This window comes from Arvicanthis niloticus, chromosome 14, assembly GCF_011762505.2.
Source record: "Arvicanthis niloticus isolate mArvNil1 chromosome 14, mArvNil1.pat.X, whole genome shotgun sequence".
Lineage (NCBI taxonomy): Eukaryota > Metazoa > Chordata > Mammalia > Rodentia > Muridae > Arvicanthis > Arvicanthis niloticus.
The window spans coordinates 32288012-32305005 of record NC_047671.1 but is presented as its reverse complement, the minus strand read 5'-3'; the positions used below and the strand labels follow the sequence as shown (position 1 = coordinate 32305005).

The following is a 16994-nucleotide window of genomic DNA, read 5'->3' as shown; positions in this document are numbered from 1 at the left end:
CAGAAGTTCTTTGATTGTTGAGAATAGTTTTCACTATCCTGGGTTTTTTGTTATTCCAAATGAATTTGCAAATTGCTCTTTCCAACTCTATGAGTTGGAATTTTGATGGCGATTGCATCAAATCTGTAGATTGCTTTCAGCAAGAAAGCCATTTTTTACTAAATTAATCCTGCCAATCCAGGAGCATGGGAGATTTTTCCATCTTCTGAGATCTTTAATTTCTTTCTTCAGAGACTTGAAGTTCTTGTCATCCAGATCTTTCACTTGCTTGGTTAGAGTCACACCAAAATATTTTATATTATTTGTGACTATTGTGAAGGGTGTTGTTTCCCTAATTTCTTTCTCAGCCTATTTCTCCTTTGAGTAGAGGAAGGCTACTGACTTGTTTGAGTTAATTTTATATTCAGCCACTTTGCTGAAGTTGTTTATCAGGTTTAGGAGTTCTCTGGTGGAAGTTTTGGGGTCACTTAAGTATACTGTCATATCAGCTATAAATAGTGAAATTTTGACTTCATCCTTTCCTATTTGTATCCCTTTGACTTCCTTTTGTTGTGTAATTGCTCTGGCTAGGACTTCCAGTACTATTTTGAATAGGTAGGGAGAGAGTGGGCAGCCTTATCTAGTCACTGATTTTAGTGGGATTCACATTTCTCTCCATTTAGTTTGATGTTGGCTACTGGTTTTCTGTATATTGCTTCTACTATGTTTAGGTATGGGCCTTGAATTCTTGTTCTTTCCAAGACTTTTGCCATGAAGGGGTGTTGAATTTTATCAAATGCTTTCTCAGCATCTAATGAGATGATCATGTGGTTTTTTTCTTTGAGTTTGTTTATTTAGTGGATTGTGTTGATGGATTTCTGCATATTGAACCATCCCTGCATCCCTGGGATGAAGCCTACTTGATCATGATAGATGACCATTTTGATACTTTCATGGATTCAGTTTGCAAGAATTTTATTGAGTATTTTTGCAGCAATATTCATAAGGGAAATTGGTCTGAAGTTCGCTTTCTTTGTTGGGTCTTTGTGTGGTTCAGGTACGAGTGGAATTGTGGCTTCATAGAACAAATTGGGTAGTATTCCTTCTGTTTCTATTTTGTGGAATAGTTTAAAGAGAATTGGTATTAGGTCTTCTTTGAAGGTCTGATAGAATTCTGCACTAAAACCATCTGGGCCTGGGCTTTTTTTTTGGTTGGGAAACTTTTAATGACTGCTTCTATTTCTTTAGGGGCTATGGGACTGTTTAGATGGTTTATCTGATCCTGATTTAACTTTGGTATCTGGTATCTGTCTAGAAAATTGTCCATTTCATCCAGATTTTCCAGTTTTGTTGAGTATAGGCTTTTGTAGTAGGATCTGATGATTTTTCTTTTGGATTTCCTTGGTTTCTGTTGTTATGTCTCCCTTTTCATTTCTAATTATGTTAATTTGGTTACTGTTTCTGCAGTCTGGTTAGTCTGGATAAGTTTATCTATCTTGTTGATTTTTTCAAAGAACCAGCTCCTGGTTTTGTTGATACTTTGTATAGTTCTTTCTGTTTCTACTTGGTTTAGTTCAGTCCTGAGTTTGATTATTTCCTGCCGTCTACTCCTCTTGGATGTATTTGCTTCTTTTTGTTCAGCACTTTCAGATGTGCTGTCAAGCTGCTAGTGTATGCTCTTTCCAGTTTCTTTTTGGTGGCGCTCAGACCTATGAGTTTTCATCTTAGTACTACTTTCATTGTGTCCCGTATGTTTGGGTACGTTGTGCCTTCATTTTCATTGAATTCTAAAAAGTCTTTAATTTCTTTCTTTATTTTCCTTGACCAAGTTATCATTGAGTAGAGTGTTGTTCAGCTTCCATATGTATGTGGACTTTCTGTTCTTTTTGTTGTTATTTAAGACCAGCCTTAGTCTGTGGTGATCTGATAGGATGCATGGGATTATTTCAATATTCTTGAATTTGTTGAGGGATGTTTTGTGACTGATTATATGGTTAATTTTGGAAAGGCGCTAAGAAGAAGCTATATTCTTTTGTTTTGGGATAAAATGTTCTATAGATGTCTGTTAAATCCATTTGATTCATGACGTCTATTAGTTTTGCTCTGTTTAGTTTTTGTTTCTATAATTTGTCCGTTGATGAGAGTGGAGTGTTGAAGTCTCCCACTATTATTATAGTGAGGTGCATTGTGTGCTTTGAGCTTTAGTAAAACTTCTGTTATGTATGTGGGTGCCCTTGCATTTGGAGCATAGATGCTCAGAATTGAGAGTCCATCTTGGTAGATTTATTCCTTTGATGAGTATGAAGTGTCATTCCTGATCTTTTTTTGATAACTTTTAGTTGAAAGTCGATTTTATTTGATATTAGAATGGCTACCCTAGCCTGGTCTACAGAGTGAGTTCCAGGACAGCCAGGGCTACACAGAGAAACCCTGTCTCAAAAACAAAAACAAACAAACAAACAAAAAATCCAAAAACAAATAAAACATATCAGCCTAATAAAACATATCAGCCTAAGCCCAGAGGTGAGATCACCACTTTTACTCCAATAACTGTCCAAAGAAGGACCCACCAGGAGCACACAGGGCACAGAAACAGCAGAGAAGCTGGCGACAGAATCTTTCCTGTCTCCGTCTGTGCCCCAGAGCTAAGGGTGTCCCACAGCCTTCTGAAACCAAATCCTGCCCAGGAGAGAGCTGGTCTCTCCAGGAGTGTTGACACACCTAAGATCACAGGCTCACAGGCCTACAGGAGGGACAAGCTCCAGCTAGAGACAGTAAGACTAACACCAGATGGTGAGGGGCAAGTGCAAGAACCTAAGCAACAGAAACCAAGGCTACTTGGCATCATCAGAACCCAGTTCTCCCACCACAGCAAGTTCGGAATACCGCAATACAACAGAAAAGAAAGATTCAGATTTAAAATGACATCTCATGATGATGATAGAAGACTTTAAGGATATAAATAACTCCCTTAAAGAAATACAAGAGAACACAGGTAAACAGGTAGAAGCCCTTAAAGAGGAAACACAAAAATCCCTTAAAGAATTACAGGGAAACACAACCAAACAGGTGAAGGACTTGAACAAAACTATCTAGGATTTTAAAATGGAAATAGAAACAATAGAGAAATCACAAAAGGAGACAATCCTGGAGATAGAAAACCTAGGAAAGAGATTAGGAGTCATAAACACAGAATATAAGAAATAAAAGACAGAATATCAGGTGCACACTGGGCCTAGTGTGGGCTTTTGAAACCTCAAAGTCCACCCACAGTGGTATATCTCCTCCAATGTACAGGTGGCCAGTAAGCACATAAAAAATATGCTTCACATTATTGGCCATTAAAAATTGTAAATCAAAATGAGGCAGAGACACTACACCCACTAAAATGGCAAAATGTTGGAACCCTGGGGAAGTTGGGTCTTGTATCACTGCTGACCAAAATGTAAAATGTTAAGGACATTTTGAAAAACAGCTGGCTAGCCCTTCATAAAGATAAACATTAACAATTTTATTCCCAGATATATCATTGAAGAGAAATAAAAGCATGTACACACACAAAATGTGCCCACAAATTTCAGTAACATTGTTATTCATAATGGCCTAAAGACATAAGCAACCCACATACCTACCAACTGAAGAATGAGGCAGTGAGCTGTGGTCTCCACATGCACTGGAATATTACTATGTTCAACATAAAATAAAGTGTTGACATAAGCTAGATGGATTAGGTTTTGAAATATGCTAAATAAGAGATGTCCAGTCACAAAATAATCACATATAATAGGCTCCTGTTTGTAAGAAATGTCCAGAATAAGAACTTCTTCCCTCTATGGATGAAGTGGATTGTCTTATTTACAGAAAGAGAAAGTAGTAGATACCTGGGCAGAGAGGAGAGGAGTGGGAGAGGCAAAGACACTGCTCTTGAGTACAAGGTTTCCTGAGGAGTGATGCAAATGTTCTAAAATTAGATGCTGATGATGGTTGCACAACTCTAGGTATTCTACACTGGACACTTATACAGGTGAACTTTGTATTATATGGATTATATTATCATACGGCTGTTTGAAACAAGTTAGGGCCAAGGAGGTGGCTCAGCAGGAGTGGAGCCCCACATGGTGGAAAGAACAGACTTCTACCAGGCATCCTCTGACTCCCACCAGCACACTTGTGGCACACTTGTCCACACATACTCATAAGTGTGTATACACATAATCAGTTGCTTTAAATAATGCATCACATTTTACTGAGAATATAAAAGCAAACAGTGAGAAATGCTGTCAGGTAGCTAGAGACTTGCTAAGTGTGGACTGGATGTTCAGTCACATTCACATTCTTTAGAAACCTGTTGGTAGATCCCCTTATTCTCTCTTTACAGATTAAGAAACTAAAACATGGGCATTTATAAGATCCCACGATATGAAAGCAACACATTACGAATTCATGGGGCTGGAAAGATGGTTCAGGAGTTAAGAGCAATGGCCGCTCTTCCATAGGACCCAGATTCAACTCCCACCACCCACAAGGTAGCTCCCAACCATCTATAGCTCCTGTCCAAGGGCATCTTCTGGCCTTTGCAGGTACTGTACACATGTGGCCCACAAATACACATGTAGGCAAAAAACCCATACACATTAAATAAAAATAAATTTTAAAAAATTTAAACATGTTTTTAAAACAAAATATGTACTAGCCCCAGAAGCCAATTTAATAAAAAAATCTAACACACACACACACACACACACACACACACACACACACACATATATATATATATATAATTGATGACAAATCCTCAAACAGATAATGTCTGAAAGTAAAATGTAGAAATACACAGACAAACAGGTAGGCAGACAGACAGACGGATGGATGGATGGATGGATGGATGGATGGATGGATGGATGGACAGGGACACACATAAGGTCACATCTCTCTACATGAGTTGCTGGTGAGGTCATACAGATCTATTGTCCCAGCAATTGGGAGGGAACAGCAGGAGGGTCAGCGGCTCAAGGCTAAGCTGGGTTACACAGCAGAAAACAAAAAGAAACAAATGGAAAAAACAACAAATATCGGTGGGTTGCCCCTGAAGGGAGTTGATCTCCTGTGTGTCACAAGCAGGAGTGGTTCTACACAGCACTCCATGCTGCAGAAAGTTATAGAGTCATCAATGAATAGAGTCAGAAATGAAGGGGAGCCTGGAGGTGGTGTAGTCTTGCTACTGATTAGTCCTGTGAGCTTGAGAGAGTCACCATCCCCTCCACACTGAGATGAGACTTCTCTAACATGAATATATTAACTGGATGCTTTGTAAGGTCCATAGTAGTCCCTAGGCATTTCTTGATTCATCTCAAAACCGTCATAGCCATTGGCGAATACAGATCTATGTCATAAGATGGCTCAAGGATATTCTTCTCTACTGCCTTTGGCTCTGGTATGGAAGGAGCTAAGAAGACGTATTTTTAATTACTCTCTTTAAATAAAGACTATCAAGCATCTTTAGTCACATTGGATGTACTTTAAAAATTACCAAACTACTTTGGCAAACTTTCGGAGCAAAATGTAAATTTGGTGACACTCCAGTGTGAATAGTAATTTTCTCAGGGATACAGAATACAGACAATGTTTAATTTCTTCTTTATGTTTTATGTGTTTTCAGAATAATAAATAAGTATACATTTGTTTTCTAAATAACACCACCAACCTATTCACTTGAAAATCAGAACTTTTATGTTATATCTTACTCTAATAAGATCACCAAAAATGCTCCTATAGAGGCACAAATAATCATAATACCTCCAAAAATAATTACCAACCTATATACAGCCAAAGGCAGAGTATACAATAGCTGCCATGCAATCTGTCTGCTGATAATGCTAATTAAATCAAAGAACACGGGCTTTGTAAATCTAGTGTCCTGGGGACAGATGGAGGTGCTTCACCCAGCACCCAGGCTCCAAAGTCAATGTGTCTGTCTTCTGCAAGGGAGTCAGTTTGTGCAGATTCACAAGGACTGACTGTCACGGAGCCATGCGGGTATCATGCTGGGATCAGCCACGTGGGAAAATTTATACAGTGGAAATCATCCACCACAACACAATAGAGCTTTGTTTTCTGGAAAACCAGCTTATTAACATAGCATTACTAAATATGAAATGGGTTCACAACAATGGAATGCTGAAAACGAATGGCAAATGTGTGTGTGTGTGTGTGTGTGTGTGTGTGTTGTATGCATATGTGTCACAGTTCTGACTAGACTGACCCATCAAGTCCGTGGAATCTGCTTGATTCCATCCCGCCCCTTACTCCCAGGCACTGAAGTTAAAAGCACATGACATCATTGCGTGGGTACTAGGGATCATGAAGCATCTCGGGGTACAGGAAATAATTCATTGTCTTTACTCATAAAAAGGCAAAAACTACGTGTTCTCAGAAATCTGGGGGCATCCCAACAGAACCATCAGATGAAACGAGTGAAATCAGGGTTCTCCTTTGAGGTTTTCAGTCTCATTAATAAAAGAATTAAAGAGTGGGTACAAACAGAAGCACAAGGACAAAGAATGGACTCAAGTAGAAGATTAAGGACAATGTATTAAAGTTAAAAAGGAAAACTCCAGGGCAGGCAAGCAATGAAGACGAGAAGGAACAAACGCCATGTTTCTGGAGCTAAGGTAGCATAGAGGTCAGGCCCCTGCCAACAGGCAGCTACAAAAAGAGTAAGGAAGTGTCTTACTCAGGGTTTTATTGCTGTGAGCAGACACCATGACCAAGGCATCTCTTATAAGGACAACATTTAATTGGGGCTGACTTTTAATTGGGGCTGGTTCAGAGGTTCAGTCCAGTCTCATCAAGGCAGAAGCATGGCATCATCCAGGCAGGCATGGTGCAGGAGGAGCTGAGAGTTCTGCATCTTTATCTGAAAACCACTAGGAGAAGACTGGCTTCTAGGGAACTAGGATGAGGGTCTTAAAGCCCACACAAACAATGACACATTTCCTCCAATAAAGCCACACCTACTCCAACAAGGCCACACCTCCAAATAGTGGCACTCCCTGGGCCAAGCATATTCAGACCATCTCAGAAGCCAATAGCATTAGTTAGATATTTTAAAGGCAACCTTGCTATGGATTGAACTTTTCAGTCAACTGCAGCCAAGTCTCTTCTAAAGAGCTCACCCTGGACACACATATGGCATGAGTGGTGTCTGCCTTCCAGCAGAGCCTCAGCCACCCTGAATTGGAATGAGAATAGGGTGGACTAAAGAAATGTACAATTGTTCCTGACACAAACAAGCACTCTGATAAATCTGACAAATGATAACCACTTTGAACCCACATTCATGCCTCTCCCTCAGGCTCCCGTAGAAGATACTGCTAGTGAAGGGTGCTGTTTCACCTCAGCAGGAGAGTAGTCCCATCACTAGAGGGAGGAGGCCTAGCATCTCTGGTGAAATGAAATGAAGACGGAACTGTGACCCAGAGGTGTGGGCTCTGAGCAGTGGGCCTTGCAAACGTGTTGAGTAGAGAAGGAGAAGGAACAGATGGAGATGAGGAAGGGGGAGGAGAAGGAAGGAGGAGGGGGAAGAAAAATCAGGCTTTATAATTTTTATCTTTATTTATTTTCTGTTGCGGGGGGGAGGGGGAGGGGACACGGGTGTACACTGCCACACTGGATGTAGAAGTCAGAAGTTGCCAGAATCCCTTCTCTGCTCCCACCATGTGGTTTCCAGGGATTAATCAGCTTTGGTCACAAGTATTTTTACCCATGAAGCCCTCTTACCAGCCCTAAATCAACAATTGTGATTTAATTTATAAAAGTAAACAAACATAATTTAGAACAATGAAAATATTTGGCCAAGCTGGTGGTTGGGCTAGGAGTGGAAATTGAGTTTTCAAGTCTCTTTCCTTTCTGTCACAAAGACCAAATGCACAAGGAAAAAGTTGCCTCAAGTGTGTTGTTTCCTGCAGTTGGGAGATTAATTTTCTAATCTTTCCAGGGGCAAAATCCCTTCCATTGTCATGACCTCTGCAGAGAGTTATGTGTTTTTATATTGTCAAGGCCAATGTCTTTCTTCTCACTGTATCCTTTCAAAGATAGTTTGCTCTGGAGACAATCTGAGTGACCATGGCCCAGGACCACAGATTTGGGTTACCCAAAATTCCATGTTCCAAGTGAGGAAACAATTTCATAAAGTTTTATAGTTTTAGAAATGAAAAAGAGTCATAAATCAAGGCAAGTTTAAAATACCTCAGTGGGTACAGCAGAGAGACAGGTACAGCTAGAGCTGAATTAACCTTATCTCTAATCCTTATCATAAAAACCATAAAACAGAAGATTTTTAAAGACACCAAAAGGGACTCTATATGGAATGCTGCACACGAGTTAGCCAGGAGCAATACCAGCTACTTGATGGGACCATTATCATGAATGGGGACATTTGCAGTCCCAAGATTCTTGGTTCTGCTTGTGGGATTGGGTCTCTTACAAGGCATGTGCAGGCACAGAGCTACAGACACACTGACAGTGAGAAAAAGAAACCGTACTTTTTCATTGTGCTATGTGCAAATCTACTCAAAATTAGTGAAAATGTAGCCAGCTCAAAAATCACAGTCAGGGCTGGAGAAGATGGCCCAGCAGTTAAAAGCACATACTGCTTTTTTACAAAAGGTCTTCTATAGAGGACCCAAGTTTGGTTTCCAGAACTCTCAATGGACAGATCACAGTTGTCTGTAACTCCAGTTCAAACGCACTCTTCTGGCCTCTGTAGACACCTACACTCACATATACCACACAGACCCAGGAGCATACAGATAATTAAATATAAATTATTTTTAATAAGTCATAGTCTTCACTGTCATCCATAGTATTTTCCTGAATCTGTCTGTGTACAGACTGTGCACACAAACCTTCTATTTCCAAATGGTAGTAACACAACCTTAGAACACACAAACTGTTGCCATTCATATGTGCTAAGACAGACTAATTCGCCAGATGAATCTGAGAGTACAAATCTTTCTAACTTTGCTTATGTAGAGAGAAAACATTCACTTATCAGTAGAAATTGATATCCCATGCCTCTGGGAAGCTGTTTTGAAACCGTCTGTCTTGTGTTTCAGTTCGATTGTATGTCTTGATAGCCAAACCCTACCCTCCTAGAAAAGACAGGGGAGAGAAGAAAGAGAAAGAAAGAAAGAAAGAAAGAAAGAAAGAAAGAAAGAAAGAAAGAAAGAAAGATTAAACAGCCATAGCGTCCATATGTCAGCTCTAGCCTAGCAGCAGAAGGCAAATTACTTCTTCAGACATGGACTTCAGAACGCCTGGGCTCAAGTAAACAAGACTATCATCATTGCACAATGCCAAGTTGTTGGAACTATGGACCTTGTTTGATTGAAGAATAAAAAAAAAATACTTAGAGTCAAATTTTACTCTTAGAGTCAAATTTTACTCTTATAGTCAAATTTTACTCTGTGGTGTCTACACAAAGAGGCTGAGAAGATTTTGAACATCATCTAGACCAAGACTTTTATACTGAAATACGGATGGTGAGAATGAGCCACAGAGCAGTCAGGGATGCAGTGAAGGCCGCAGGCTAGCGGAAAGCTTTGCCAATAGATGCGTGTTTTGTTCATCGAGAGCTAGGAAAGCTTTCCTAGTGGAAGCTATGACACCGGAACATTCTCCTTTAAACACATGTCATTCTGAGTTAAACACTGCTTCTGGCTAAAATCCATACCTGTAGGAGAGAAGCAACATCCTATACAACACTGGTAGTTAATATCTGGGCTGAGCAGGCTTTTCTTAACAAAGGGTAGAAACTATCATGTGGACAGATGCTTTTCTAAGAGCTATGATGATCAGTTTCATGCAACGTTAGTATCACTTAGCTTTTATGCCATGGCTTTGCAATGTGATTTCCCACACATTGGAAATACCAAGAAAATGTAACAGAACAAAAACATAGACTCTGCCTCGTCAGGAAGTACAAGGGGATAGCTGGGTCCAAGACACCATCAGAGTCTCAGCCCAGGACACCAGTGTGGCTGCCACCTGTCATGTTTGCCAAGCAGTGGTTGACTCCTAGGAGTCATGACATTCAGGCCTCAAACCAGAAAAATCCAAGTCAGACAAAGATAGACAGGTCATCCTACTGGGTAGTGGGAAAGTTCCACTGCAATATACACACATTGTCTAATTCTAGAGTGAGCCTCAAGACAGTGGGGCAATCAGCAAAACTGCCCCTGGTTGATTATCTGCAGAGATGAGGCCGAGGCTGAAGGTTTGACTTCCCAGGAAACTGTGCTGCCTTCCACATTCCAAATCGGTACTTTTCTCGATGTCACTGGCCAATCACTAAAACCACAAGAAAAGAACCCAAACTCTTCTGGAGCAAACACTCCTTGCTGTAGAAACACCAAGGGGAGGAGTCCGGTGTTTTCCATCACATGAGCATCTATGATTGAATACTATCACATAAAGAATTGTCCTCTCTGGACTTCCTGGGTTTGGGTACAGTGTATATCGGCCCATGTTTAGTTACAAATCACCATGGGCATTCTTCCATGTTATTATCTTCTAAGTCTGTGAGGTGGAGAGACAGACACCACACCCAGTAGGGTAGGGATCATATGATTGCTCAGTGAGCAAGTAACAGAGATGAGACCCAAACTCTTGCTTTTTGTCTTGCTGTTGAGGTTTTCTAAAAGGTTGTGGCCAGCTGTAACTTGACAGAATACACAGCCAGGGAGTTTGTATTCAATTGACTTTGCCTTGTTATATCCATCAGAATTCCAGGACCTGACGTTGCCTTGTTACATCCATCAGAGTTCTAGGACCCTTCAGGTCCTGAGGACCAAGGCAGCTTTAAGCATCCTGGGCATAATGATGAAGATTACTTCCTGTATGTGTGGGGAAATAGCACATCTACATTCCTCACCCTGCCCAGCAGGCTCGGGCTGTTACCAAGGTCATCCTGTTTTTAATGTCCACCTGCAGGCCGCTCTGCTCCTCTGTCTGTGTTTTGGTTAAACTTATTTTTCCATAAGTTTTTCTGCCTAAGTCCACAGATTCAGCAATGTTCGTATTACCAAAGTGAGAGAGCTGAATTCCCCAAACACATCTGTTTCTCTTTCAGAGCAAATGTCAGTGGGATGAGAACCATGCTGTGTCATGCTGATAGGGTTACTCATTAACTAACTTTAAAAAAAAATTGCCTGAGCTAGATCAGAGTCAGGTAGGAACTTCCTGCATGGCAGGCACTGGGACAAGCTGAAATACAACACTTTTCACTTTATTTGAGAGCTCTAGATATGAGCTTTTGAGCTGACGCCTTGGAGTGGAGGCGGCCAAGACCAGAATGGTGAAGAAACGTCTTTCCTCCGGGGACAATGTGTTCAAGTTCGACATCCCCAGCAACCCGAGGACCAGTCCTGAGGCCCCACACAGCTCCACTGACAGCCCGAGCTCCGTGTTTCTCAGGTAGGTGCAACCCAGCTCTCTATCTCGCTCCCCGGGCCACCTCTAGCCACCTAGCAGGTGGCCCTTGGAGATCTAAGAACTCATTTCCTTGGAGAAACACTGGACCAGGGGAAAGAGACTTCCTAGGCCAGGTATGCTCCAAGGTGCGTTTAGAAGGGAGTGGAGAAAGGACGGATATGAGCTGAGGGGGAGTATATATACTGAGGGGCAATATATATATTGCCTACACTAAGCTCAATCTTTCATTCTTCTTCCATACTCTTTTCATATCAGAAAACTAAACACTGGGAATCTCCTCAGTTCCTGACTTGCCGTAGATTTTCAGGGAGCAGAGTTAGACAAGCAAAGCAGAAACCTACTATGGCATCAGAATTCCTGGCTTATTATTAAGATGCTGTTTAAGTAAGCAGTAGCTTTTAAAACATTCAGGCAATTGCCCTCTTTTTGCCTTTCTAATTAAATACTGAAGTATTACTATGTGCTCTGGTTCAGCTCTTTCCTGTACAGTGACTTAGAGAACCTTTGACCACAGTCAGGATGTGTCCCTTTTTAGCTGTGTTAATATCAATGCATTGCTCTGATACTGCGTAATTGCATATTACTAATGAAAACTCAGTTCCTCGTTAATTTAGTTTCAATAATCCTTTCATACATTTTCATGTTGTTAGTTTAATTTTGCCACCTGTCATTAGTGGCTAGTTGAGTGACTGAAAAATGTAAAACTCTGAGCTGGAGGGATGGCTCATCAGCTAAGAGAGCGCCAGTGTCTCTTGCAGAGGACCTGGGTCCACTTCCCAGAGCCCACATGACAACTGAGAACTGTTTGTAACTCCAACGCCAGGGCATCTGACACCTGCTTCTCCTTCTTGGGCACTGCACATATGTGGATAGGCATGCAGACAAAACACTCATGCACAGAAAATAAAATTAAATAAAGCTTCTAAAAAATGAAATGTAAAACCCCTGCTGTTCATGTTTTATGGAGTTTCAGTGGTTTTTCAAATGCTGTCTCCTTAGCCTGTCTATTAAACAGACATCCAAGCCCTTCTTTGGTATGCAAAAATAAAGGGGGAAAATGAGGCACACTAGCAAATAAAAATATATTAATAGATGTGGTTTAAGTAAATATAATGAATACATTTTTTTTAAAAAAAAATGTATAATAAAAAGAAATGCAGAAATGGCTGAGCAGTTAAGAGCATTTTCTAATCTTGCAGAAGACTGGTGGTCTGTTCCCAGCACCTACATCTAGTGCTTCACAACTTGCTGTAATTCCAGCTCCAGGGAATCTGATGCCTTCTTCTGGTGTCCATGGCACTGATGTTATATGTACAACGCTGCCGCCCCACCACACACACACACACACACACACACACACACACACACATACACACACACACATATATATATATATATGCATAGTTTAAAAATCCTTATAAAAATAAAAATCCTTATAAAAATAAAATACCTACAAAAAGAAAAGGGTGCCCATGTCTAAATGTTTCCATCTTTCTGAAAGGGTCCCGATCTACATCCCCTACACAGTATTTGACATCAGTTCTCCACCTTCGCAGTTACAAGTGCTACTTTTAAATGTGTGTTGGGAACAACCTAAAAATGCATTAACATACCTCCAAAGAGTGTAGACTTTGAAGAACCTTTAATCTAGTTGAAAGAGCCTGGAATTTTGTGTATAAAATGACTGAAAGTATTTTGAACGACAGTTCAGTCATGCATTGGTTAAAATTTTCAGATATAAAATAAACAAATAAACACATCTACATTCTAAACATATAGAGGACATTTTTGTGGCTGTGGCTGTGGCTGTTTGGTATCCCATTATCCTTCCTATAGAGAAATTTTAATCCAGCAATTATGTGTTGTAGGGGGAAAGGTCTGTGTATTATACGTGTGTTCAAGCCTGCATTTGTGCAGTGGTCTAAGGAGGACATTGGATGTTTAGCTCTATCCTTATCCACTCTACTCCCTTGAGACAGGGTCTCTCACTGAACTGGAAATAAGACTGGCATCCAGGAAGGCCCAACAATCTTCCTGTCTCTGCCCACATAGTACTGAGGTTATACATATGTGTGGCTGTCTTACTTAAGGGTTTACTGCTGTGAACAGACACCATGACCAAGGCAACTCTTATAACGGACAAAATTTAACTGGGGCTGGCTTATAGGTTCAGAGGTTCAGTCCATTATCATTAAGGCAGGAACATGGCAGCATCCAGGCAGGCACGGTACAGGAGGAGCTGAGAGTTCTACATCTTCATCTAAAGGCCTCTAAAAGACTGACTTCCAGACAGCTAGGATGAGAGTCTTAAAGCCCACAGTGACACACTTCCTCCAACAAGGCTACACCTCCAAATAGTGTCACTCCCTGGGCCAAGCATATACAAACTACCACAGTGGCTGTGCCTAGATTTAGGTTTGGTTTGGTTTGGTTTGGTTTGGTTTGGTTTGGTTTGGTTTGGTAAGACAGGGTTTCTTCATGTAGCCCTGGCTGTCCTGGAACTCACTCTGTAGACCAGGCTGGCCTTGAACTCAGAGATCCGCCTGCCTGTGATGAACTCTGATGAACCCAAGTGCTGGGATTAAAGATGTGTGCCACCATGCCCACACTATGCCTACCTAGATTTTTATTTCAGTGCTGAGATTCAAACTCAGGTCCTCAAATGTTCTTACACACTGAGCCATCTCCCCATTCTACCCTTCTTATCTTTATTTTTATTAATTTTTATTTATTACACAAGCAAGAAGCACGGTTAGGATGTTGCGTATAGACAATCATTTCAGACATTCTTGTTTCTGATTTTAAAGAAGAGTCTTCACATCTTGGTATTTGTCAATCTTTAGGAGGCTAAAAAAAAAAAAAAAAAAAAATCCCCTTCTAATTCAGGTTTTCCAAGGAACTATAAAAGCCACCTAGTACTTCCTTAGCTCCCATTAAAATGAGCCTCATTTTAAATCTTTGACATGTGTAATATGTATAGTACTACATTCAAAACCACAAAAAAATCAGCATTTGATAAGGTGTGTAGGACACTAGACAACCTTATAAGAAATACAACCTTTCTTGTATTGTAGAATTGCTACAACTTAATATACATTTAACTGGGAAGTTTTTGGCAAACTAATAGTTAAGTCAATTCAGCTGAATAATTAAATCATAATTAAAATTTTTGTTAGATTTCAAACTTGGGACAAATGGCTAAGGTGCCTACTTAACTTGTCAGAGCAGGATCTGGCCACCAGGTTCTCCCCGCACCCCTCAGCCCCTACTTGTTACAGGGCCCTCCTGGACGGCATACCCAGACCTCTACACCGAACTCTCACGCTCAGGGGACTGGGCTGCCCTTCCCTATATAATCCAACCATTTTGGTTACCTACCCTCTTTGGGCCTTTGGACCCCCTGGGTGCTGACCTGGTTCCCTCTGCTCCTTCCCCTCCTCCTCTCCTCACACAGCACAGTTCAGTCTGAACCCTCCCAGGTGTCCCCTCCTCTGCCTCTGCTCTCCCACGTATCTAAAATAAACTTTCTCCTTTACCCTACCTAGGAGCAATTATGTTCTTTTCCTTTTGATTTCTTTTTTTAAATTCATTATTAAATTAATTTGACTTAATAAGTATGTGTTAATTGGTTAACTTAGTCACTCAGCAAATAGAAAAATCAAGAATCAAGTAGTTTTGGAAGACTCATTGTGTGGACTGGCAGTGAGACCAAGGGGGAAAGTGGACCTTAAGTGTAAGGTCCACTATGGGCTTTAGGGATACACACTGGGTCCCTGATGTTAACCCAACAGGTCAAGAATGAGGCAGAGCTGTGCTGGAATGCAGGAAAGAGGACCAGCCATGCCTGACAACTGTCCCTGAGCTCTGGTTTGGGGACTGTTCCAGATAAGCAACAATGACATCAGAGTGCAGGGCAGCCCCACAGTCACACTTTTGCTCGGTGTCCTGAGCAAACTCCTATTCCTCCCCTCTAGCAGCTGCCACCAGTGGGTGGGAGAGGGAGTGTTTGCTTTTCTCATTCTAGCTCTCCCCGCTCTCAGAGCTTCCCTCTTGCTCAGCCAGACACAAAGGACAGGCACTCCACAGCAGGGATGGAATAGATTTAATGTCACAGTCCATTTTCACTCCTGTCCACTGGAGTCACTGCTACAAGAGGGAAATTCAGACTCTACGGGGGAGCTGAGTTTTGAGACTGTGAACATCACTGCTCCCTCCTCCGGGATTGAGGAGGACTTGGAAGCAGTCAAAGAAAGCGAGACTGCGGTAGGGTAGTAGTCACTGACTTCCTAGGTGTGAGGCGAATGTTTCTGTGAAGAGGGTCCAAGCAGCAGGGCTGCTGGAGAACCTCAGAAAGGTTCTTTCTGAGCAAACTCAGAAAGCAGTGAGCATGAAGAACGCGACAGTGTAGGGGGATGCCATTCTGGAGGTGGGAATGAGGAGGTCTCTTCCTTAGTAGAGACAGAGTTCTCAATGTGGAAGAGGATAGAATATTCAGCAGCTAACACTGCCAGGAGAGAGAGAATCTCTCACCCAACATCAACACACAGTCTCCCACAGCCACTTACCCAAAGCACAGAACGTGCTCTCAGTAACATCACTCTGTGCCACGGAGTTTCAAACACTCAGCGCACTTCCTTGATTGCCTCATAGACTTTATTCCCTGTTCAGGATGCACCTTACGAAAGGCCTTGTCCAACCTCTGGGGGATTTTCCTGTGGCCCAGTTTTCAGAATGTATTACACTGGAGCATGGTTGTCTGTCTGTTTGCTTGCTTAGGTTTTTTTTTTTTTTTAAATCATGCTAGCACAGCCTTACCTTCTATTTCACTTACCTTCCAGGGTCCCTGGAGTTTGTAACGAGATGCTCACACACACACACACACACACACACACACACACTCCTACAGTTCTAATCGCAGCTCTGATTGCTCTCCACTCATTTTCCCCTCTGGTTGAAAAGCCAAGGATATCTTTGACATTCTGATCTAGGAGAATGCTGTTTGGAGACTCATTTCGCTGGGAGTTTGTGGAATGTATTTTTGTAATTCACCTTTCTCTCTGGGTGCACATTAGACCTTGCTGACCATCTGGGGTTGGAATCCATTTCAGGAATATTCACACTACTTACTAAGCCAATTTACCCTGTTCAGTGGCACAGGCATGCAGGGCCACTGATAATATCATAATATGACCATTCCCTACAGGTGCCATAAACCAGAGGCACATTGGGTAGAGGAAGAGAAACAAGGATTGGAAATGCACAGAACCAGAAACTAGGCTCTGGATAAGTCCTTCCCATCATCAGATGTGTAAGTCCCAAGTGACAGACACATTCTTATGATTGCTTAGTCACCTCTGGGTGACTAAAGACAAAACTCAGATGACACAACTAAATAACCAATCTTAAGACTTGTTTTTAATTTTTAGGGTAATCGTACACAATAGTTTGTCAAAATTCCTACTTGGGGGTGGCAGGACTAACCTCAAATAATACAAACACAACACCCTGAATATCTGTGTGTC

The 16994-nt window shown here is 41.4% G+C and overlaps 1 protein-coding gene across 1 annotated transcript in view; it reads left to right on the top strand.

The window, feature by feature from the left end:
* The first annotated feature begins 11203 nt into the window (after positions 1–11203).
* Positions 11204–16994, top strand: part of Gramd2b (GRAM domain containing 2B) — a 95982-nt gene continuing 90191 nt past the window's right edge. Inside the window, exon 1 of the mRNA XM_076912636.1 lies at positions 11204–11454. Coding sequence (XP_076768751.1) covers positions 11333–11454 — 122 coding nt within the window. The 5' untranslated portion in view covers positions 11204–11332. The remainder of the gene's footprint in view (positions 11455–16994) is intronic.